Genomic DNA, 24,485 nt, shown 5'->3' with positions numbered 1-24,485 from the left:
AAGTGGGTCAAGAGCAAGAAAGGTCCCTCAGCCCCAGGAGTCCTCCCCATCTTATTCTCCGCCGCTGCCCGCCCCTCGCCCAGTTAAGGGAGAGCGACTGTCAAGATCGAGGCAGGAGATGAGCAGGCCCCGTGACCTTAGCGTTTCACTGCCCCTGGGAGGGAAGAAACCTCAGTTTCCCCGTCTGTAAAATGGGGACGTTGGCCAACCGCAGAGCTCAGAAGCGAGGGCCAGAGTGCCACGGAGGCAGGCTCTGAGGGGGGGCCCCCCAACCTCCGGGCGGGGCCGCACGTGGGCGAAGAGAGGCCGCACGTGGGCAGGGGCGCGCCACTCACCGACCCACCGTGGGCCGGCGGAGCCCTGGAGGTCACACACACATTCGACTCCATCCTGTTTGGTTCTGCCCACCTCGTATGAACCCATTCCCCGCCCCCCTCCTTCCTCCCGACCCCGGACCCCACTTTCCCTGGACAAAGGGGGAGGAGCCGCCCACCAGGAAAGGACTCCTCGGGGTGGGGCAGAGGGCGGGGCCCAGCGAGCGGCCCTGGCGTCTCATTGGCCGAGCTCGCGGGGAAGAAGGGGGCGGGGCTTCCGGTCGAGGAGGTACACTCCACAAAGCCCCACCCACGGGAACAGCGCGCGGCTAGGAGACGGAAACGCGGCGGGAAGCTTGGAGCTCGCCGCAAAAGCCCGGATCGCTACCCCCACCCCATCCCGAGCTCTTCTCACGCTGAGTAGCCCCCCTACCAGCTGTCCCTGACTAGACTGCAGGCTCCCGGAGGACGGGGACCACGTGCTCGGTGCTTTCGAAGAAAGACTCCTGGGAGTACACACGAGGCCTCCTTCCTCTAGCCTCGGCGGGCGTAACGTCACATGACCGTGGAGCCCCGCCCCCAGCCGGGGCTGGCCCGGAAACCCTTGACAACTGGGGGCCGCTCTGGGCACATCATCCAAAGCCTTTATTCAGTGTCGCCCCGCAGCCCCGGGACCCAACTGAGGGGAGAGACAGGTCCCAGAGCCCCTCTCTCCCCAAGTCGAAGGGCGCAGCAGCAAGTCTGGGAATTCCGAGAGTTCAGTGTTTACGTGCTGCTGCGCCACGCTCGTCACAATCGGGAAGCGGAAAGAACCGCGACTTGCCCCAGCTCCGGCCCCAGCCCCGCCAGACCCCTGACTGTCTTCTCCCCTCTCCCGAGTGACCGTTCTTATTTTTGATAGATGTAGCACCACGGTGGGGCTCCCTCCAGTTCTCTCCCTTGTGCATATATATGTGCGTGCATGCATACTCGTGCATGAAACGTGCACCCCACCCCACAGTTGTCCGTATGCAGTGTCTGAGTGTGTAACTGTATGTGCATGCATGCACGGGTGTACACCCAGACCATAGGGCACATTTGCGCAGTATCTGTGTGTAGCTACACGTGTGCACACACATAGACATGCACCCAATATGCTTATAATTTGTAGGTGTATCAGTACATGCACACCCACATGCATACTTATATATGGGTGTGTGTGCATGTGCATGTGTGTACACACCCATGTATGTAGAGGTGTGTAGATTGCACACAGTATAATAGACCTGCATTGTATTGTGTGTGACTACACACCCATGCGTAGAGATCTAGGTGGATCTATATGCCTGTGTATAGACACAAGCAGTGCATGTATGTGTATACACACATACACAACTCATAGGCAGCTACATGGAACAGAGGATGGAGTACTGACCCTTGAATCAGATCTGAATTCAAGTCCAATCCCAGAGCCTTACTAGCTGTGTGACCTTAGGCAAGTTGCTGAACTTCTCTGCCTCAGTTTCTTCCTCTCTAAAATGGGGATGATTATAATTTATAGCCCTCAGGGCTGTTGTGAGGATCAAAGGAGATTATATTTATATCAGGCTTAACACAGTACCTGGCACATAGTAGGTCATCTGTGATGATGATGATGAGGGTTAAGCAAATGGCTCCTGCTGACCACAAGTGACTGGAAGGTTTCACCATTCTGCATCCCCACTTGTTCTCAAGCAAAAGGAGTATCTTGAAAATCACACATTTGAAAATAATCAGAGCCAACAGTGTTATAGAGGAGTGAGGGAGACCTACGTTAATTTTTCCATAGCCACAAGAAAATTTTCCTGAGGATGGATAAAGCATCAGGTCTGGAGGCAGGAGGTCCTGGATTCTAATTTGACCTCAGATACTCACTAGCACCATGTCTGAGCAAGTCACTAAACCCCAATTGCCTATCCCTTACTACTCTTCCGCTTTGGAATTGATGCTTAGCACAGGTGTTGTTTTTTTTAAACCATTACCTTCCCTCTTAGAATCAATACTGTGTTTTGGTTCTAAGGCAGAAGAGTGGTAAGGGGTAGACAGTGGGGGTTAAGTGACTTGCCCAGGGTCACACAGCTTTGTATTGATTCTAAGCCAAAAGGTAAGGATTTTTGAAAAAAATATCTGAGCCTTATAGTTGCTGCACCTATAAAATGGGGGTGATAATAGTACCTCACCAGGACATTGTGAGGATCTAGTGAAATCATGTGTGAATTTGCTTTGTAAAATCTGAACACTGCCTATAAATAGGACATTCTGGGTTACATTCAATAGACGTTTCCTTGTTAAGCACCTGCTTTGTGCAAGGCCCTGGGATCCAGACTCAGGATGTAAAGACAATGATCATTTCTTGCCACCGGGAAACTTCTATTCATTCTACCATGATGGCTGGAACATGGCTTACCAAGACTCTTGAACTGACCCGACAGCAAAATTTAGTTACTTAAGGCATTGAATCTATACTTAGAAAAATGAAAAATTTAGAGTTGCTACATGTGCCTGAAACCAGCATGAATTCTGTATATAAAACCTTAGGAAGGTCCTATGTATATGTGATATAATTCACAGCACAATGTAAGTCATTAGTATGTCTAATTTCAGAGATTCCATGGTAGTGATCAGTATAATATATCATTGCATCTGATTCTATTTCTATATATAATTCTATATTCTATATATATAATTATATTCTATATCTAATGAGTTCTATTGTTTCAGTGTTGTCTTCGTATTAGTACAGTCAGGTGGTGGTTATGCCTTTGATCTCCTTGGAATATATGGCTAGTAGTGAGCTTGCTGCATCATTCTAGTCATTTTTCTATGGTCACTATAGTCACTAATTCCAAGTTGGCTTCCAGAATGGTTGGACAATTCACAGTTCCACTTACAGTGTATTCATAGTGTACCTATCTTCCCCAAAGCCTCTCTAATATAGGCTATCTCTTTTACCATTTTTGTCTATCATTTGATTATTTTGAAATGTGATAACTCAGTTGTTTTCATCTATCATTTAGGTGCATCCGTGGCCTCCCTTCTACTAGCAAAGGTGAGAGGGGGGTAGTTCTTAGAAGCCTAATCTCTAAATCGTCTTATGTAGTTGTTGGTATTCTAAATGTAAGATCCCTATTCAGTGGTCATATCTTACTAGAAACTTAACTATATTAATCTTGACTTTCTTGTTCTATTAAAAAGAATTTGCAGCTCAGTGGAGATGGATGGCTCACAGATTCTCATTAAAAGGCAGGCAGCCAGCCAACAAGCATCTATTAAAGTGTTCATTATTATTTGCTAAGCCTGGGGATATCTAGAAAGGATGAAACAAAATCTCTGCTCTCAAGGAGCTCCCAGTCTAATGGAGAAGACATGTAAATAGGTCATTTCGAAGGGAGGGCCCTGCGGTACAGGGAGAGAGGGAGGAACAGAACTGGGAAAGGTCTCCTATAAAGTATGTCATCCAAGAAATAAATATATGATCAGTTACAAAAGATGTCAAGAGAGAGAATAACCAGTGGATGATTGGCGAAGCAGTGTAGACTGTGAAAAGGAATTTTCTCAACACATTGTCCCAGCCCTTTGGGGTGGACTTATGACAACACATATAGACAAGTGATGTAAAGGTTGAGCAGAAATGGGTGGGTTACAGTTTGCACAGTTGGAGGAATTGAGGAAGTCACACATCCATTTGAATAGTGAACATTTAGAGCTTCTTTTTGATATGTGGTGTAAGATGCTGGCCTTAACCTTTTTTCCACCAAACTGCCTTTTAATTGCTCTTGATAGTTCTTGTTAAGTAGTGTTATGATTAAAATCCCTGGAGACTCTATATTAATTCATAATTATTTATTAAATAGTGAAAATTGGGCCACATCACATAGCTGGTTGGCTAGCTAACTCAAGCTAGCTGCTCACTTCACATCTCCATTCACTCCCTCAGCTTGGCCAAAAGACTTGACCTCAGTCTGGGTCAGAGGCTTGTCACCAGGAGTCACATGGGACAAGAGGCAAGTGTCTCCTGGGACACCAGGGAGCCATGAGGCTTCTGGTATCCTTCCAGAATACTCATTTGTCCCCCCCTTACCCAGATCTATTTTGATAGATATATCAAACTAGATTTACCCTAGTTTGATATCAATTATACATGTGAAGCCATGCAAAACTTATTTCCATACTAGCCATGCTGCAAAAGAAAAGACAAAACAATAAAAATAGAGTAAAAAATATGCTTCGGTTTGCATTCAGAATTCATCGGCTCTTTCTCCAGAGATGGAGAGCATTTTTTATCAAAGATCCTTTGAATTATTTGGGAGATCTCACTTGATCAGAGTAGCTAAGTTTCAAGGATCTACTTTTCTATCTTTTAACTGATACTATGTACCTTTGCTAAGTGCTACTTTATAACGAAGTCTGATGATCCTGGGTCTCCATAATTCCTTTTTAAAAAAATATATTTTTCCCTTAACATTCTTGGCCTCTTCCTTCTCCAACTGTATTTTATTGTTTTGTTCTCTAATTTACCTCTTATTAGATTCTTCCTGTCATCTTGCACATTGCAGTCAGATAACTAATCCAATCAATATTAATTGTTAAGTATCTACTAGGCACCAGACACTTCTTTCCTGACCAAGTCTTTTGTTACTGTTCAGTTGTTTCAGTCATGTCTGAGTCTTTGTGACCCAATTTTGGATTTTCTTGGTAGAGGGGTTTGCCATTTCTTCCTTCTTTAGCTCCTCTGATGGATAAAGAAATGGGCAGTTAAGTGATTTTCCCAGGGTTGCACAGCTAGTATCTGAGGCCAAATTTGAACTCAGGAAGTAAGTCTTCCTAACTTCAGGCCTGCCACTATGCTACTTAGTAGCCCTTTTCCTCCAAGAAAGCTCAAATTCTACCTTCCTTACCCCAGTCAGCAGTAACAGTAGCTGGGGTGGACATAATAGCTCTTTGATTAGAGCTGGGAGCCAGGGAGGAAGTCTTGGTGGTTCAGGAGGGCAGCATGGTCTGGCAGTGCATTTTAGAAGTTGAGATAGAGGAAACACAGGGATTAAAGGAAGTTAAGCAAAAGTAACTGTGGAAATTGTAGGGTAAATGGGGAAGGGGAGATGCATACTAGTAATAGGGAACAGAATATCAATTAGTAATTAGTCCTTAATGCTAAGAGATTGGCTGGGGTGGCCTTAGTCCACCCTTCTCTAACATTTTTAGGGCTGAACTTTCACCCTTTCAGCCTGAAGACCTCCAGAGAGGGAAGCCCCACTCCCTGTCCTGCTTTGGGACGGCTCTGGTCAGGTGTTCTTCACACAGAGCCTAAATCTGCCTCTAGGAATTCCATTCTCTCCTGCTATTTCTTCTCTCAGGGCCCAAACAAAACAAATCTTTTCACATGACAGCCCTTCAGATGCTAGAAAGCAAGAGTCATTTTCCTAATCAGCTTTTCCTCATTCCAAAAATGTATTCTAAAGGACATATAAGAATTCATGAACCTAAGTAAGAATTCCCAGACATGACTACACAGCATAATAAAATTACATTTATTTATCAATTTAGAGTTACAAAATACTTTATGTACATTCCTAGCCTATGATGCCAAATCCAATTCTGTTTATGCTGTGTACTTGAGGAGACTTATAGAACGGTGGCTCTAAGCTGGAGTGAACACATACGTGGTATATACTTTGTCTGGGCCCTAGTCAAGGCAACAGTCACATGGATCTCTGTTCAGGTTATTCATGTTAGCCCTTATTGGGAATTCCATTTGCCTTTAAAAAACAAATAAATAAGCAAATAAATAAATGAAACAAGATAGTAAATACTCAGAAGGGTATTATGAGGTTTGAATTACTCTGTCTTTTAAGAAATTACTCAGTGTAGGGATATAAAAAAGTTCAGATTTGTTGCTTATTTAAGGTTGGATATTTTTGATCTCCTGAAACACTCCAAAAGCCCCACTCTAGAATGACTGGGACATCCTTTATTAAGAAATTTTGCTCCCAATATACATAATGGGATAGTCTGTGGGCTCAGCTTTCCGTCTAATCAGTGATTTTCAAGTTTTCACAATCACTTTAAACAGATGAGATGCAAGCCCAAAGTGTTTCCCAACAGATTTTTATTTCCATTTCCAATATTGGCAATGATATAGGGCTAATTCAGGAAAAGAGATCACCTTAAATACAACAGAGAGAGAACTCGTTATCACAGCAGAGGCCTTGGTAACCCAACAACTTAACATAAAAAAAGGGGGATAGTTAGCAGCATCAAAATAAAGTGCATCTTGCCAAACTTCTTTACAAAAGGGTCTTTCCTCATTGTCACAAGTGAAATTTTACCCATATATCACAGAAGAACCTCAAAATTCCCATCTTCTCCCCAATTACATTCAAGACATTAAGAGATGTTTTCTTTCTAAAATTTAGATTGAAAAACCTTCACAAACACGACAGAATTCATTGGCAACTGTGCAATGAATTTGTTACAGTGATTTTAAAAGCCTATAAGGCTACCGCTGGTCAGTCCTGACAAAATATTAAAAACATCCTCTCACCTTTGTTCCTACATGGGCAAAGACCTACTACATATACTACTGTTTCTATGCCATTGGGATTTGGAGACAGGTAGGTAAATGAATGTCATCAAAGTCTCTGACAAACAGCAAAAACAATATCTTTAGGGAGTTCCCTTCATCCCTACTATGCTATAGCTCAGCCCCTGATGACTAAAGACTCAGTAACTGTCCTGAACTACAGAGGGGTTGGCCTGCACTTCAAAACATTTTGCAACATTCCTGCCTCCTGACTGGGCTATGAATGGAAACCAGAACACATTTTGCACAAGGTATGTGAATAACCAAGCTTCGGATGAGCAAATGGCAGCAAGGTGCAGAAGCAGGTAGGGAGAAGTCCACATCGCTGACCAGTTGGAGGGAATCTAGGGAAGGGAGGTGATCCCTGAGGGGCCATCCCATCTCCCCATGGACAATCACCAGCCAAGTCCTTGCTCCTGTTCTCTAGGACTTGAAGACTCTACAGGCTGGATGGGACCTCAGAAGAAGCCAATATTCTGATGGCAAAAGCTCATCCACCTCCAATGAGAAATCATCCCCAAGCTTAATGACAGGAAACATTCACTCATGTGACCGAGATGTGCCTCAGACCGAAACGGGAGGTGGGAGTGGGGAATGGTGGGAGATTGATAGGAGAGGTTAGGGTTTTTCCAAATTCTCTGTCGAATGATTCACTAATGCTGAATGCTGAGCCAGGAACAGCTATAGCAACATGGAACAGATTCTTTTAGGCAGGCAACAGGTGGGCATGTGTGAAACTGGTGATTTCCTTTCTATAGAGGAAGATGCAAAGGATGGCAAATGCAAGGGGGTCCAGGGAAAGGGCCTATTTCAAGCACAGAAGCAAGAAGGCTAGTTTATTATTTATCAATGTGACCTATCTTTCACTACCCCCAAGGCCCCATAATCTATGCTTGCTGCCCATGTGTCCTCTTAATTTCCAAACCACTTCTGTCCTACTTTCCTTCCGCAGCTTCCTCTCTTCAAACCTCCATATCTTTCATAAAAAAGAGACCTCCTACAGATGTACTATTCAAGTCTGGCAGAAAATGGAAAGTGAACAGCTTTGGGCTTGATCACATGCACTTCATCTATCATGCTGTGATATGCTGCTGACTGTTCTCTCTTAAGTTATTTCAGCCCCAAAGTTTCCATTTGCAGCTAGCTCTTCTTCACATCTCAAACCGCTCTGGGTTGGCTAAGCCTCCCCAGCCTAGAATTTCCCATTTCCAACACCTCTGACAAAGAGCCATCTGCAAGAAGACAGAAGCGCTGCAGAAAGGAGAGGATTACAACTGATAGAGCCCAATGAATCCGACCCAAACCTCTTCCTGGACTGGGCTAAGACTCTCCATTTCTCTGTAGCTATTTCAAAGCAAAGTTTGCATTGAGGAGAAATACAAACGTGGTCATCTCTACTGTTGTATTTCAGCTGATGGAAGGCCTCAGGGGTAAGGGGGTGGAGGGAGGGAGCAGGGGTTTCTGCTTAAGCAGGAAGTTTCTTCAATACTCTTAATATGGGCTTTGGCCAATTCTGAGATCAAGAGAATCATTTTAACAAGTCATTTACCAAATAACCAAAAGACTGAATCAATTAGAACTTGATAAAAGTTTAGAAATAACAAAATTTAAAGAAACCTCCGTACCATCTGCAGTCATCTGTACAATAAAAATTCTTCCTTAAGCATATGGAGATAGACATTCTTCCCACAAACCATCTAATCTCAACAGCAGGCAAAGGAAGGGCAATAAATAACTAGCATGTAAAGGTTCCACGCCTTATCAGAAATTGGGGTGCTAATCATTGGCGTGGCTGCTACGCACAAGCAATGGCTTCCGAGTCTTGGCCTGAGGCCCCTCCCACTGGGTTCCGCCTCAGTCCGGCCCCCAACATCTGCTCTTCACACCTTCTGGAGCTCCTGGCTTTCCACATTATCTGCTTGGCTGCAAGTACTGATGGGTGAACATGTTCAGTTCGCTGTCCAGCCAACCTGCCTTATTCCTAAAAAGAGAAATAAACCATTGTATGGGTTCAACCAAAACATCTCTCAAGAGCCTACTATCTACACAGGGGATACAAAGACAAGAAATGTCAAACAGCCCTTTCTCTCCAGGCATTTAGTTCTACTGGAGGGAGAGGCTCTTCTGCGTCAACATGGTAATACAAGGTAGGCAGGGAGTGATGGGAGATGGCACCAGAGCAGTATCCTACAGGTACTGAATAAGTGGGAAGATCCCAATCTGGCCCAGGGTGGATTGCAGACAGAGAAGTGACAGCCCTTAACCAAGCTATGGTCTTCAAGATGGGGATTTGGGAAGGCAGAAAGGGGAGGTGGGGTTCGGCCTCACCACCACCTTGCATGCTAATGACTCTAAGAAATGAGAAGAGTAATATGAGGTGAGAGACGATCACAGGACTCAAAGTGGCAGCAATCCTGCCCTACAGGAGCCAGGGAAGCTCCCCAGCCGAGGAGATGCAGACATCTGCTGAAATGGGTCCCTTGAGAGACTGTTATGTGTTTGCTTTGGTGCTGAGAGATACCTACTTCATCTTGACCCATCTTTGGCTAAGGGGAGGGGATGACCCTTCAGCAAAGCCAGAGACACAGAAAGTCTCTGGCTAATGGAATTCCAAAAGGTCCTAATGAGGCAGTATAGTGGAAAGGGCTAACCTCAGGAGTCAGAAGGCTTACCACCTCCATTATAATTCTCCAGGGGCCTCAGTTTCTCATTATTTATGCTGGGTTTTTCCTAAGATCTCTGTCTGCTCTAAATCCTGGGAACCTGAGCTAATCCTGGTCATAGTAATCCCCAGCATTGATATTTCAATTAATGTGGATCATCTCATTTAATCCTCACAACAACCTTGAGAAGTAGGTGGTATTATGATCCCCATTTTGCAAATGAGGAAATGGAGGCTGAGAGTGCCTAATTCTCTTAATCCTTTTCCTTAAATGTATGTAGATAGATCTAATTGGCTCCTTATAACCATCCTGTGATAAAGGCTGGTCAAGTATTATCCCACTATCAAAATGAAAAAGTAGAGGTTCAGAGGGGACTTGGTTGGTGCGTGGGCCTCCAGGATCCACTTCCCCTGTTCCTTCCACCAGAAAAAGTAGTACTCTGGGCTGATACCAGGCCTTGCTGACCTTCCTCTCAGGTGCAGCAGTTAGCCACCAAGGTGGCTAGCCAGTGTGCCTGCTTTGGAAAGAGCCAATCCTGCCAGCAGGCTCCCCTGGAGACAATGGCTGCATCCTTACCTGAGGAGTTTGGCTTTGCTCTGCAATGAGTCAAGAACTTCAATTTTCTTATTTAGGGCAGCAATCTCCTGCTCCAAAGTCTCCCGAGTCACATCCACTTGTTGACACAGATGAGCAAAGGTCCCAGACAGCTCCCTGGGGGAAGAGTCTGGGTCATCAGGAAGCATGGATATTGGAGCTAAGCAACAGCGAGGACCAAAGGGAAAGGGGTGCATGCTCTAAACCCCAGCTGACCAGAGCATCTGCCTTTCATTTCTACTAATCTCAAGTCCCAAATACCAATGTGGCTAGCACTTAACAACACATGCCAGGTGTTTGGCCTCTTTCCCTACGTTCAACATCTTGCAAAATGTGTTTGTCTAACTGAATTGCTGAATTCAAACCTAATCTAAGGGAATATTTCCCTTAGATTCTATTTTCCTGCCATGGGAAAAGTCACCAGCCAATTTTTAAACCCAATTCTTCAAAGCCGGAAAGCCCTGAAGGATAGTGATCACTTTTCTAGACTTTACTCAGGTCCAGAGAAACATCAACCACCAGCAGATCTGACCAGAAGCTGTGGTGCTCAATTATCAGGGAAAAGTCTGGGGAAGAAACTAACAGGATCCTCCCAATCCCCCTCCCCATGTCCTCATGCTATGTGTTTTTTGGACACCCCTTTGGTTGGCTCTGCTCCTGAGAGGTAGAAGGTAGTAGACAGGGGGGAACATGCCATTGATAGGCCACGTGTGAAGGAAGTTATTGAGGGTACTTTGATCCCAAGGATAGAATCAAAACTTTGGTGCCCCTTGTAGTCAGCAAGCTAAGGGCGATAGGTGGCTCAGGAGGCATGAGGTGTGAGAGTCGGTGTGGGCAGAGAGAAAGTTTGATAAATTGAGGTCAGCACATTTTGGCCTCTTTTCTACTTCAGTGTTGGAACTGACTGGGGGTGGGGTTGCTCTGCTGCCAGCTGAATGGAGAAGCCATATTTAGGGTAAACTTTCTTTAAGAGCAACCTACCTCCAACCTCTCACTTTCTCTCATTTCTCTCCTACTCCTTTCTACCAATAAACCATAAAAAATATTAAAATCTACAGCCAGACTCCCAATTTTTAATCTTTACAGCCATATGCCCCTGTGTCCAATCTGGGATGTCTTAGAGAAAGGACTCTGAATGGTCCAGGAGCCTTGAACGGCCTCTAAATTAAAGGGGAAGTAGAACAACTCACTGCTGGACTTGGTGACTGCAATTGGAGCCTGTGTAGCTAATGATGAGCTGCAGCTTCTCGCTGGCATATTCCACAAATTGGCGCTTGAAGGTCCTCTCCTTGGCCTTGGTAGTCCATGTCACACGCTCATAGACATAGAGGAGGCCATAGAGTCCAAAAGAAAGGGCAATCAGCCTCCAGCCCACTGCCTTCCAGACCTAGAGAGGCAGACCACAGTCAGTAGTCAAAACAAGAGACCAGGCTCCAGCTTTGATGGAATGCCAAAAAAGAGGTGGCAGGTATATGTGAGCTAGCTGAAAAGCACTGAATGGCTTCTTTTGGGGATGGAAGGCCTGGAAACAAAGCAGATGCCCAATGAATAAGGGGGTTTGGGGAAGGCACACGTTAGACAGGGAAACAGGTGGGCTAGGAGTATGATGGACCATACACATGGACATGACTGAACTGATGCAGAACTAGGAGTGAAACATATACCATGACCCCCAGAGAATCACCCCAACTTAATCCAAAATGATCATTGAAAGCCTGGCCCCAAAGAGGGAAAAGATGGCAGTTAACTCCCTCATTGGCAGGGTGGAGGAGGGCCATGGACATGCACTTCCATCTCTCCTGAGACCTTTTAACATCCTTTTGGGCTTTCTTCTTCTAAAAGGAATTCACTTAAATTGAATAACTCTGGAAGGGGAGGAATATTGAGAGAAATTTGAGTGATGTAAAACAAAAGATACCAATGAACATTTTTTTTTTTTAAAGAGAAATATTCAAACTTAGATTTTGAGAATCTGAGTTCCAGTCAACTGCCATTTACTGTCTGTGTAACTTTGGGCAAATCACTTGTCTGAGCCAGTTTTTTCATCTATAAAATTCAGAGAAGGTTTGATGAGGTAAAAGGACTCTAGACTATAAAATATTATATAATTTTCAGGCATCATTTTTAAGATCTGATTTTTTTCAATAAATGAAATCAATTTTCTCTCCATAAACTATAGCAAATGTTGCATAGTTAGGCCAAACAGATTCCCATTTTTGCCACATTCAAAAAATAAAGAGTCTTGTTCTGCATGCTCCATTCCAGGCTCCTACACTGGCAGTAGGCTCCATTGGAAGGCTTTCAACATGCCAGAGACACGGCCTACGACACCCTGCTTTTTGCAGTTATTTGGCTCTCTAGGACTTCTCTCCCAAAGGCCACATTCATGTAAGCAAGGCAGTTAGCAGATCTACAGAGTACAGAATAAGCCACAGTCTAATGCTGACAAGTTTCCATGGGATTTATACACCCCATTATCTCAGGGGAGCTTCACAACAATTCTAAGGAGACAGGTAAGGCAGACAACATTATTACAACCCAGCAGGGGCCAGGCTCAAAGATCATGGGCTCTTAAAAGCCAGAAGGGACCTTCAAGGTCACTTAGGCCAATCTGGACATTTTTACAGATGAGGAAAATGGAGGCATCAAGAGGTTAACAAATCCACTGACAGGCCCAAGTTCTCAGCAATTTGATGGCAGTCTGGTACTAAAACTGTGACTGCTGGAATGTGCCTAGAGGCCATATGATCTAACTCCAAGTAGATTCTCATACTCAAATGTTAATGCATCCTCTCAAGACATAATTTCTCATCTTTCACAAAAAACATATGGCAGCAATGTGGCCTAGGAGAAGGAGAAAGGGCAGGCTGGGCATGATCAAGACCCAGTGTTTTCTGCTCAGGCCCTTGTCTGAGTCTCCCTTTCACCAGATCCTGAGAGGGACCAATACTCAGCCTGGCAACAGACAACCTTAGTTAATTCAGACAAGGCTTTGTGGCACCTCCTTCTCCCCACAATCTAGACTGTCACAATCTCTCAGGCCAAAGTAAAGTCCTTCTTCTGCAAGTTCATTTTTCTAACTGTGACCATCATGTGTGTACTTCTCATGCATACTCTCAGCACCTGCAGGGCGGGGCTGGTGCTGTAGAGGAAATCTTTTAATCCCCAATGCCAAAGCCCAGGGCCTCACACATAACACATGCTCAAGAAATGTTTACAGAGCTTGACACGAATTTTTCCAGAATGTACCACACCTACCCATACATCTTCCTCCACTATTTGTGGTGAGGACACCATTCAGTATGTTTCTCAACTAGACTGGAGTGTGTCAGGCTGGCCACAGCCAATCTGCTATTAGCATGTCACTAACAGTCTGAGGGGTTGAGAAACCAGGTGGCCACGCTTAGATGAATTCCATGTTAAACAAAGAGGGCTGTTGCTATCTCAAAGCAACTTTGGTTTATTTGTAGATTTCTAGACAACTTGGTGGCACAATGGAGAGAGCACTGCCCTGGAGTCAAAAGCCCCGAGTTCAAATCCTGTCTGAGATACTAAAGGAAATGCCCTTAACTTCTGTTTGCCTCACTTTCCTCATCTGTAAAATGGGATAATAATAATACAAACCTCTTGGGTTTGTTGTGAGGATCAAATGACATAATATTTGTAAAGCGGTTAGCACAATGCCCGAAATGGAGCTGGCACTATATAAATGTTAGCTTTTGTCATTATTCAATTCAATGATCTGTTCTGGAAGCTCACAAGATCACTGGCCCATAGATGGAACTAGAAGGGACCTTAAAAGCTTGTTCTGGCCTTTTCATTTTAGAAATGAGAAAATGAAGACTGAGAGATGTCACCCAGCTAGAAAGTGGCTGAAACCAAATGTGAACTCAGGTCTTCCTGACACCAAGCCTGTGCTCTGGGCACCAGCCACATATCGACCTCCCCAGAAAGGCTTCTAAAAGTTGAACCTCTCTCAATTTGTCTAGGGAAAGGAAAGGCGGGACTCCCCACTTACTAGGCTGAAAACGTCCTGTGGGAGGGGCCTTGTCTTCATCTCTGCCTATCTTGCGCATTCTGAATGTTTTAACATGTTTGCGAATGCTGAGGGCAGAGAAGGCCTTCCTTGGGGCTCAAAGAGGGCAGGAATTCAGGCTAACAAGAAACGGGAAGGGTTCAATACCACGGATGAAGCTATTTGGTCTTATCTCTCATACCCAGCACTTTCAGATAAAAGAGGGGATTCTTGGGTTTCAGTGACAATCCCAACTTCAAGTCTCCTTAGAGGATATAATTAGGGCTCGGCCAGTCAGCCAAGAATGTGGCTCTGCTGGGAACCACAAAAGATAAAGGTGTCATGGCAGGAATGAATGTCTCTGTGAAATTCTAGTTCAATGATACTGTTACAGCAAACATCTCTGTGCCATGTGACCCAGCTAATGGGAGGTCTGGAAAATCAGCCCCTTGTTGGTTCTTTTACACTGGAAAGTTGGCTGGCTGAGGCTGAGGGGAGTTCATTGACGTCCAGAACCACTACCACCAAAGAGAGGAATGTGAACACGGCAGAATTCCACAGAACAAGCATGGTTCCAAAGAGAAGAAGAGAGACAGGGTGATGCTTCCTCTGCTCCCAAACCTGCCACCTCTTTGCAGAAACAGAACACTGCTCATATTTGCAGTCTTTTTTCATGTAATGACCGATTTTGCTGGTTTTTTTCTCTTCCTCATTTCCTTTTTTTTTTTTAATTCTTTTTTATATGGGATGGCTCTTTGGCAGAAGATGGGAATGAATACTGGGAGAAAGCAATGTTAAAACAAAAGGATTTGATAAACATTTGCTTAAAGAGTCTATTGTATAGTCCAGGAAAAAGGTAATGGGCCTGAACCAGGGCATGGCTGTGAGAAGTAGGAAGGTGGGACACATATATCAGGGGATGTATGCCAGGTGCTATAGAGGGAACCTCGGTAAGATCTGATAGCTCTCTGGACTGGGAGGAAAATGCTGAAACCAGGGCAGAGTCCAGGGTGGTTATGAGGAAAACCTTAAAGCCTTAAAGGAATGAGCTGTTGTACAGAAATTTCTGTGGGGAAATCAAGATGAACTGGAGCTCAAGCATCTGTGTCCTTAAGGAAGGGATTGGCCAGTGTCCAGTAGCAATAACCTCAGTTAGGCTCCTGCAGCCAGGCCTAGCCCAGGCATCTACTGAAGCAATAAGGGTGAAAAGATTGGGGTCTGAGGGAGACAAGGACCAGACAGTGCCTGTCCTCCACTTCCCTCCTCTCCCGACAATAAGCACTGCTTATTTCTGTCTTTTTGCCCAAGAAAATGGACCTCAATGACCACTTCATCTGAGTCCTGGAGGCTGAGGGTCTCACTTCTGTCAAGGATTCATTATTAAAGAATTCCACCACAATGGGGCAGGCAGTTTGGGGACTAAATGGTGGCACCTGGAGGCTTCCTTTGTAACTGGCTATAAAATGCAGTCGGCCAACAGTCCTGGTCCAAGAGCACAGTCCCCAATTTCCCTGGCACTCCCCGACTCACCACTCCTCCAACCACAAGGATTCCCATGGAGGTTCTCGATGTCAGTGAGGCCAGGCCAGTGACCATGGAGACCATGAGCTCTTCCTGGGTGAGAGTGTTCTGAGGCAAGGGAGGCATGCTAGGGTTTGCTGGAGTTAGAGGTATGGGGCGCTGAATCTAGACAGAGAGAAAGGAAAAATGGCAAAGTGGCATCCAACCCCAGTGTCTGCTCCTTAGCATAATCCTTTCTAGATCCAGAATCAAATCCAGGGCTTTCTGACTGTGGAGGGATGGGGTGAGAGTAAGTTCAAATTCAAATGAAGAAAGGCAGGGCAAGAGAGAAGAGGCTTTAAATGGAGCAGGGAAGAATCTGAGCTAGGCAAGGGGAGGAACATTTTGAGAGAAAGACCAGAGGGAGAGCAAAGTGCAGTCTTCTAATGGACGCTTAAGGAAAAACAGCTAAGATGGTGTCTGTGTGCAAAGGGAGGGCCTGTCCCAAATTGGAGCAGGCTGCCTGCAGGGGGAAAGTTCCTCCTCAAGAGGTCTTAAAGGGAAGACTGGAGGACCATTTGTTGGACAAGCTACAGAGGGGATTCTCCTATCTGTTTAAGTACTGGCATCCAACCCCAGTGTCTGCTCCTTAGCATAATCCTTTCTAGATCTTCATGCCCCCGAGATCCTTTCTAACCTGGAGGTTCTAGAAGTCCTCTATGATGTCCTCACATGATCACCTTTCTAAATTGAGGAGCCCACATATGGTGGAAGGTTTCTTACCTGGTCGTTATAGCCCATCAAAGCCCGACGGCTGTTCTTTGGTCCCAGAAACCTATTCACGAGCATAGTCCACCCAAGAGAAAAATGGAATTCAATGTCCTCCTGAAAGTCAGCACAGAGCTTGTCACAGTTCAGGTCATAACTAAGTGAGAAGCACTGTCGTGGAACCAGCATGTCTACTTGACCCCGTAGGGCTACAGGAAGGAGAGGTCTCAAGCCATCTGGTACAAATCAGAAATGGGAAGAAAAGAGTCAGAATATACCAAATTAGAAACCTCTGAAACCCATGCGACAACAGGCAAATGGCAGCTGCCATAACAATTTTAAATAGTGATGAAAAGAAAGTTTTAAATTCTGTCGGGGACATGAACCAAATGGACTTGTGAGCTAACTTAAAGGCAGATGTGGTTCAACAAGGCATTCAGGACATTCTGATGCTATTTAATTTCATCTAATACTTCCAGTATGAGGCAACTGGGGGGCCAGTGGATAGAATGTTGGACTTAGAATCAGGAGGTCCTCAGTTCAAATTATGCCACAGGCATTAGTTGGGTGACCTGAGTAATTCACTTAATGTTTTGCAACAGCAGTTAATAACAGCACCTAATTCCTAGGTTTTCCATGATGGTCAAATGAGATAACACATAGAGTGTTTTATAAATCTTAAAAAGACAGACAGATCTAGATAACCTGGATATTATTACATTGTTTCTTTGGGGTTTTTAAAAACCCTTACTTTCTGTCTTAGTATCAATTCTTTTTTTTTTAACCCTTAACTTCTGTGTATTGGCTCCTAGGTGGAAGAGTAGTAAGGGTGGGCAATGGGGGTCAAGTGACTTGCCCAGGGTCACACAGCTGGGAAGTGTCTGAGGCCAGATTTGAACCTAGGACTTCCTGTCTCTGGGCCTGGCTCTCAATCCACTGAGCTACCCAGCTGCCCCCCTTAGTATCAATACTAAGACAAAAGAGCAGCAAGAGCTTGGCAACTGAGATTAAGTGACTTGCCTAGGGTCACACAACTAGGAAATGTCTGTAGCCAGATCTGAACCCAGGTCCTCCTAACCCCAGACCTGGCTTTCTATCCAGTGTTACCTAGCTGTCCCTATTACATTATTTCTACTCATTCTTCTAATACTCAAAGATAATGTTTAGTGCTTGCTTCAGCAACACGTGTACTAAAAGATGATGTTTACCCACTTGCAAAGGCAGAAAATCACGTTCACTGTCAGCCCTGTGTTACTACTCTCCACTGAAACCCTCCTCAGAAACCCTGCGGGTAGTGTGGACTTGTTAGGCCAGGGGATGGGCCCAGTGATGGGCTCTCTACCTGCTTGTCATCTGTGGACCAGATGAGCTTAGACCAGAGAAGCTCATTTATTACAGGGGACTGGCTAGGAAGATTTTATATATATATATTTTTAAGAAACTCTTAAGCCTGCTCACTCTATGGGGCAGAGGAGGCTCAGTGGAAGGGATCTGTCCATGTTTACACAGCTTTTAATGTGTTTCCATGGCTACAGCTATATCTAGAGTTAGATAAAAACTCCAGGTTGCCTGGTTTCAGATTGAGTAATCGTACAATGTCTTTTCAAGGGAAGGGCCTTTGTTAGCATATAGGCCAAAGGGCTAATCTTTGGCAATGTCAAGGTATTAATACAGGGTGTTTGTGCCAGGCTTTCATGAATCTTTAACAGATGGCTCTCTAGCTATGTCACAAGAAAGGGCAGCCGGGGTTCCCTTCTTCCCTGGTCTGTGGTGCCCAGAGGGACACTAACCGATCATATCCTGCTGCATGGTCTGCAGGGCCCCTGTGATGGCATTTGAGCAGCGGTCAGACAGGTTGCGACCTAGTCCCTCCTCAATGTGGCGATGCAACTCCTGTGAGGAAAGATGAAGGGTCAAGTGCTTGGCAAACTTTAAATGCTAGCTATTACTATCATAGTTTACTTTTCCCCCCATTATTTTTATTTTGGGGTATCTCAGTCCCTCCCTCCCCTCCCCACACCATAGAAGGCATAATCTGGCAAAGTTAGGTATATAAAGATTATGTCTATTGTGTTTCCACTTCTCGGTTCATTCCCTGGAAGTGAACACTCATAAGTTATTCTTCAAATATGAAGTCTGCGGCTGCTTAGTTCTACTCATTCACTCTTCATTATACATGCAGTTCTTCCCAAATTTTAAAATAAGTAACCTGCTCATTGTTTCTTAGGGCACATATTATTATCATTATTAACAAAAATGTTCATAAGGATGGAACTTCTTAGAGAAAAACAAACATGCCTGCAGTTTGGCTGGAGAAACCATTTCTCAGAAGCCTTATTCCTTGAAATTCGTTTCAAGCATAAAACCATCCTGGCCTATGAATTACTTAAGAAACTGTCAATATAACATTAAACTTATTTAACTAAAGAACTTCCCCCAAACAGCTGGGGTGGAGTCGAGTGTCTGAATAAATGGTTCCATGTTAGTCACAGTGAGTAGGGCATGTGGTTTGGCCACTAGCCATTCTATAATGACTCACATTCTTATAAACCTTGAGAACCACTGGAGATGGGTGAAAGTCCATTTGATACTCATCAACCAGCACAGAGAGGCGCCTGATTTCTTCAGCCATGGCATTAGACACCTAGAGGAAACAAAACAAAATCAAAAGACTTCTAAAAACACAACTAACCACTAATGCTGTGTCCCATCCCAAAGGAAGCTCCTGTGGCTGGCTAGACTGGACAGCAGTGGCTAGCTCACAACTTAAATCATGAATCCTAAAGGCTGAGAGGCAGAAGAAGGGGCCTGGAAAGCAGCTAGTGCATCCCTCCCTCATCTTCTAGATCAAGAGAATGACTTGCCTAAGGTCACATGATTTATATGTCTTAGAGTCAGAACCCATTACCAACTAGATGTTAACAGAACCCAGCTGGGTGCTCAGCATGCCTCAACTTCTCCTGGAATGCTAAGAAACTCTTAAGCCTGCTCACTATACTGGGGGTTTTGTCCCTTCTCTCCAAATGTCCCTTAACACACAGGTGTCAAACATGAGCTGAAACACCCTAGAGTGTCTGCCACACACATCAAATTAGAATGTAACTGGGAAAAATATGATAAAATAAAAATACAAAAAACCATCAATAACATGACATGTTAAAACTGAGTTCGTATGAGACAGCTAGGATCCTGGTGTACAGATTAGTGACCCCATTTCTGGGTTTAACCCCAATGCTCTAACACATACAGTCAGTGCTCACCTGTCTTTCCACCTCCTCTGTGATTTGCTTAATTCGAACTTTGAAGTCTTGAGTTAGGAGTTCTAATTGTTTGTCAATAAATCCCAGCCTTTCCTGTCGCTCTTCTCGTGTTTCCTGGCAGTAAACTCTAAAGAAAGAGTATCATTTGAAAACCTACTTCCATAAGCCAGTCTGAGTGAAACAGGAATATAAGAAATTTAAAGTTTGTACAGTTCATGGTCCTATTCATTTTGAAGAGCAAAATAAGCAGGGGGCGGCTAAGTGTCTCAGTGAATTGAGAGCCAGGCCTACAGACAGGAGATCCTGGGTTCAAATTTGACCTCAGACACTTCCTAGCTGTGCAACCCTGGGCAAGTTACTTAAGCCCCATTGCCTAGCCCTTACCACTCTTCTGCCTTGGAACCAATACATGGTATTGATTCTAAGACAGAAGGTAAAAGTTAAAAAAAAATTATGTTAAGACTAGATGATCTTTTTAGAATTTACAAGTTTTTTATCCTGATTATAAAATATATGAGCCTACTAGACTCTTAAATCTTTTATCCAGAATATAAAGAAAGGGAAGGAACTGAAAATTTATTAAGCATCTATCTTATGCCAAGTTCTAGGTTTAGAACTGGATGAAAATTATCTCATTTGATTCTGACAGCAGCCCTGGGAAGTAGATAGTGTTATTATCTTCATTACACAGTTGAGGAAACTAAGGAAAATTGAGTAAAGTGACTTGCCCAGCACTCATCACACAGCTAGTGAGAATCTGAGGTTGGATCTGAACTCTTATCTTCCTGACTCCGGGCCCAGTGTTCTATCCCATGTCACAAGTTTCCTTGACAATGGAAAAGTGCCAACAGGGCACTAAAGAGATTGGGAAATGGGACACATGAGTCCTAAGAGAGATTTAAAATCAGTTGTCCTCTGAGGTCCTAGGTTCAAATCTGACCTAAGATATTTCCTAGCTATGTGACCATGGACAAGTCACTTCATCCCCATTACCTAGCCCTTACTGAGAAGGTATTAAGGGTAAAAGACAAACCAAAAAAAAAAGCTGTCTTCTAAGCCTCTAGAGGGCACACTCCCAACACCCATCACAGGCTGACCATGTAGCAAGTGCTCAAACAGGGGTGGGCTGACTCAATAAGGCTTGCATCTAAAATGGACCACCTTAAATCTGCTGAGGCTATCAGGAATAAGTTTCAAAACTACAAATTAGTGCCCAAAAGGAATTTTAAAATGAGGTATGGTCAAAGAGCAATGGAATAAGGCTCAAGAGACTCAGCAGAGTCCCAACTCTCAAAGTAACTAGTGATCTTGGCCAAGTCTCATGTTCCAGGGGCCTCAGATCCTGTAAATAAAGGTAAATAGATTAGATGAGCACTGGGGTCTGTTCTACAATGTCTTGCACAGTATGGGTGCTCAATGACTATTTAAGATTATTTCCGCTTTAAAATTCTATTATTCAATTGACAAAAATAAGAAATGATAGAAAGTCAATGTTGGAGGGGCTATGGGGAAACAGGTTCCCCTCAAACACTTGATGGAGCTGTGAATTTATCCAACCAGTATGGAAAATGATTAGGAAGAAATGGACTAAACTGTTTGCAGTCTTTGACCCAGAATTCCCTGTTGGGCATTTACTCCAACTATGTCTAAGACTGAAAGTCCTGATATATGGCAAAATATTCACACCAACAATTTTTGTGGTAGAAACGCCCTAGAAACAAAGTCATCCACTGAGCAGTGGCTGAACAAACTAGTATAAAGATGTCATGGAATATCATTCATAATGCTTTTAAAAATGATGAATGTGAGGAATTCAGAGAAGCATGGGAAGACCCAGAAGAAGATCCCAACAGGGAAGCAGAAATTGGGAGGACAACAAACACGACAACTATAGTGATGGAGAAGAAGCCAGCACTGAGAGGCAGCTGAACTCTGACTGGCTCTAAGGACCCATCTTGGCCCTGGTGGCCAGATGCTAACAGGGTCCACCTCCTCTCCAAAGAGGGGGTGCCTTCAAGGTTTCAGCCTTCCTCCTGGTTCTCACCTCTGTTCTTGGGCTGCTACATGCACAGAGTCCATGATGAGGCGTGCATCCTCCACCATCTGCTTGGCTCGGACGGTGTGCTGCTCAAACTTGGTCTTCACAGCTGACTGGGATATGCACTCCTACGAGAGAAGAGCCCTTTGAGCTATTTGCTTACTTCTGGGGAACAGGGCAAGGGCAGGGGTGGGGTGGAGGAGGCTCACCTCAAATCTCCGCTCAAAGTTCTGAAACTCAAACATTCTCACTTGAAATCCTTCAGCCAAGGCGCCCCCTAGGAGAATTGCCCAGTATTAGCAGGACTAGGATTGAACAGCTGGTACAAATCAGATACCCCCATCCCCACAATCACTCACATTGTGCATGGGGCATGGGGAAAGAAAGAAAACCATCTTACCTAGGTCTCTTCTTGCCCTCTCTATTATCAGACTAAATAAACATTATTAGATTTCTTAGCTCAATGACAACAGCTTTCTTTTAACTATATAAACAAGGTCACCATTACCTCCTTCTGGCATCCCCTGAGCTTTCTGGATCCTGGCATTGACAACCTCCTTGGCAGACACAAAGAAGATGCGGTCCCCTGCTTGGGCCCGATCCACCACTCCCAGTTCATCCACCAGGAAGCTGGTACAACGTTCCATGTGCTGCCTCCGGACCTGGAGACCCAAGCCAGAGCAAAGTGAGGCCCCAACAAGCCCAACCTGCACTTTACTGGCAGCAGAGCAACTATGTTTTGGAAACTATAAGTCTGTCACCTTTTTCCAGACATTTCTACACATAAGAAAAATTAGAGAATCTATAAACAGGCTCCAAGCAAAAAAGCAAATTTTTGCTACTTAATATTGCTCTTTCTCTCCCCCTTCCTAATTTATTCCTCAGGGTAGACCTACAGGAAGCAGACAGACTTTCTTTTATCTAAATAAAGCAAACCAGGTTCTAGTTGTGTTTGGCCCCATGAAAATGTGCTATATGTTATCTATCGAAACCTTGGGAAACATGGCATGTAATAGAGAGCTTCAGAGGGCCAAAACAGTGTCCCTGATCTACCCTCACCATCCAGGGGATCTTGGAAAAGGCCCTTGGCTTCTGAGTCTCAGTTTCTTTTTCTGTGAAATGGCAGGATTAGACCAGATCCTGACCTGTGGTCCCTCTTAGCTCTACAGGCCATCTCCTCGGACATCTTGATGCCATGTGTAGATTATATGGGGGAAGGGAGATGGAATGGTAAGCTTCCAAGGGAAGAAGAAGCTGAACCCTGTGGCTTCACCCCTGGCAGGGTTGGGCAAGGCAGCACAAACCTCCTCCATGTACTCTGGTTCTGAGGCAGAGGCATCCCAGCGATTGTTGAGGATGAAGATATTGGGACGAGAGAGGCGTTCGCTCACTTTGTGGAAGAACTGCTTCTCCTGGAAATAAGAAAGCCCCAGCTCAGGAGAGGCTGCCATCATGGCTGGCCTGGCTGGCCGCTAAAAGGGGGGAGGGAGAGAAGAAGAGGAGGGAGGAAGAGAGGTAGAAGAGGAGAGGGAGGGGTTACCGTCTGCATCAATGTGGATTCTGAGTTGGCCACCAACACAAACACATCTGCATCAAGGCAGAACTTGTCAATCCAGCTGTCCAGTTCAGTAGTGACGTCAATCCCAGGGCTAAAGGTCACAAAAGGAAGAAAACATCACCACTGTGCAAAGAGAGCAAAGAGGAAAATCATTTCTTCCCATGTGGGAAGAGGAAGAATTACAACACTATCAAACAACCATGCACATGGAGCATGAGCCTACAGGCCAGGGCAAAATCCAGCTTGGCCTTTAGAACAATAGGCTGTAAGAGAAAAATCAATCTTCTAAAGCAGTGATGGTCAAACTTTTTAAAGAAGGGGTCAAAGGAAAGGAAATGCTCATCTGTCAGTCTGTTTCTAAGGCAACTCTTTCCAAGTTTCACTGTATTGTATCCTACTCATTGTATTCGTCAGATTAGGAATAAAGTCCAGCAGCTGAATAGAATATTTTAGGGGGCCAAATTTGGCCCAAGGGCTGTAGTTTGCTCATCACCATTCTAAAGCATTCAAATATACCCCACTGCACCTCGTTCCTAACAAATGTAGAGAGGTGGCAATCCTGAGGAAAATCTGGCAGGCAGATGGATTTTGGCAAGTCATTATGAAAAACTGTTCCCAGGGCTATTTTCAGTGGCAGAAGAGCATCCCAGCCTTCGTTAGTCTGATCTGAGTTACCGAGACCAGCTCCAAGACTGGTTTGTCTTACTGGTCTTCTTTTCACTCCCAAGAAGCCCTCACCCCTAGGGATCACAACCCTCGTGCTCTCGCTCACCTGTCCATCAGCACCAAGTCATCTTTTAGAAGTGAACACTTGGAATTGGGCCACATCACACTCACCAGGCTACCAGCATTTAGGAGCTCATCCTGGTGAAGGGCATGGGCCAGCTGGTTTACTGTCTATTAGGAAAAGGAAGAAGATTTAGGAACTGCCTCACTATGGCTCAGAATGAGAGACCCCAGAGTTTGAAGATCTGGGGCAAAATGGGGCAAGATACATCCCAGACAACTTCAAATTCAAATGTCCTACTTCCTGAGACAGCTCAATCTACATTGAGACAGCTCTGTCAAGCACAAGAAGTGCTTCCCGATCTCAAGCCTAAATGTATCTGTCTGCAACCTGCACCCAATACTATTATGCTGTGGGGCCAAGCAGAACAAGTCTCACACTTCTGCCACA

General features: G+C 44.7%; 1 protein-coding gene across 2 annotated transcripts in view; it reads right to left on the bottom strand.

Moving 5' to 3' along the window:
• Window positions 1–6,421: 6,421 nt before the first annotated feature.
• MFN2 (mitofusin 2) overlaps window positions 6,422–24,485 on the bottom strand; it is a 37,349-nt gene continuing 19,285 nt past the window's right edge. For both annotated transcript variants that reach the window (XM_044667751.1, XM_044667750.1), the window contains 14 exons: window positions 24,081–24,205; window positions 23,291–23,399; window positions 23,055–23,162; window positions 22,259–22,412; window positions 21,960–22,027; window positions 21,757–21,878; window positions 19,713–19,839; window positions 18,992–19,096; window positions 18,243–18,345; window positions 16,468–16,688; window positions 15,715–15,870; window positions 11,360–11,556; window positions 10,152–10,286; window positions 6,422–8,893 (listed from right to left, as the gene is read on the bottom strand). In XM_044667751.1, the coding sequence (XP_044523686.1) occupies window positions 8,824–8,893; window positions 10,152–10,286; window positions 11,360–11,556; window positions 15,715–15,870; window positions 16,468–16,688; window positions 18,243–18,345; window positions 18,992–19,096; window positions 19,713–19,839; window positions 21,757–21,878; window positions 21,960–22,027; window positions 22,259–22,412; window positions 23,055–23,162; window positions 23,291–23,399; window positions 24,081–24,205 (1,800 nt within the window). In that variant the 3' untranslated portion in view covers window positions 6,422–8,823. The remainder of the gene's footprint in view (window positions 8,894–10,151; window positions 10,287–11,359; window positions 11,557–15,714; window positions 15,871–16,467; window positions 16,689–18,242; window positions 18,346–18,991; window positions 19,097–19,712; window positions 19,840–21,756; window positions 21,879–21,959; window positions 22,028–22,258; window positions 22,413–23,054; window positions 23,163–23,290; window positions 23,400–24,080; window positions 24,206–24,485) is intronic.

This window comes from Gracilinanus agilis, chromosome 3, assembly GCF_016433145.1.
Source record: "Gracilinanus agilis isolate LMUSP501 chromosome 3, AgileGrace, whole genome shotgun sequence".
Taxonomy (NCBI): Eukaryota; Metazoa; Chordata; class Mammalia; order Didelphimorphia; family Didelphidae; genus Gracilinanus; species Gracilinanus agilis.
This window is presented reverse-complemented; position numbering and strand designations above follow the sequence as displayed.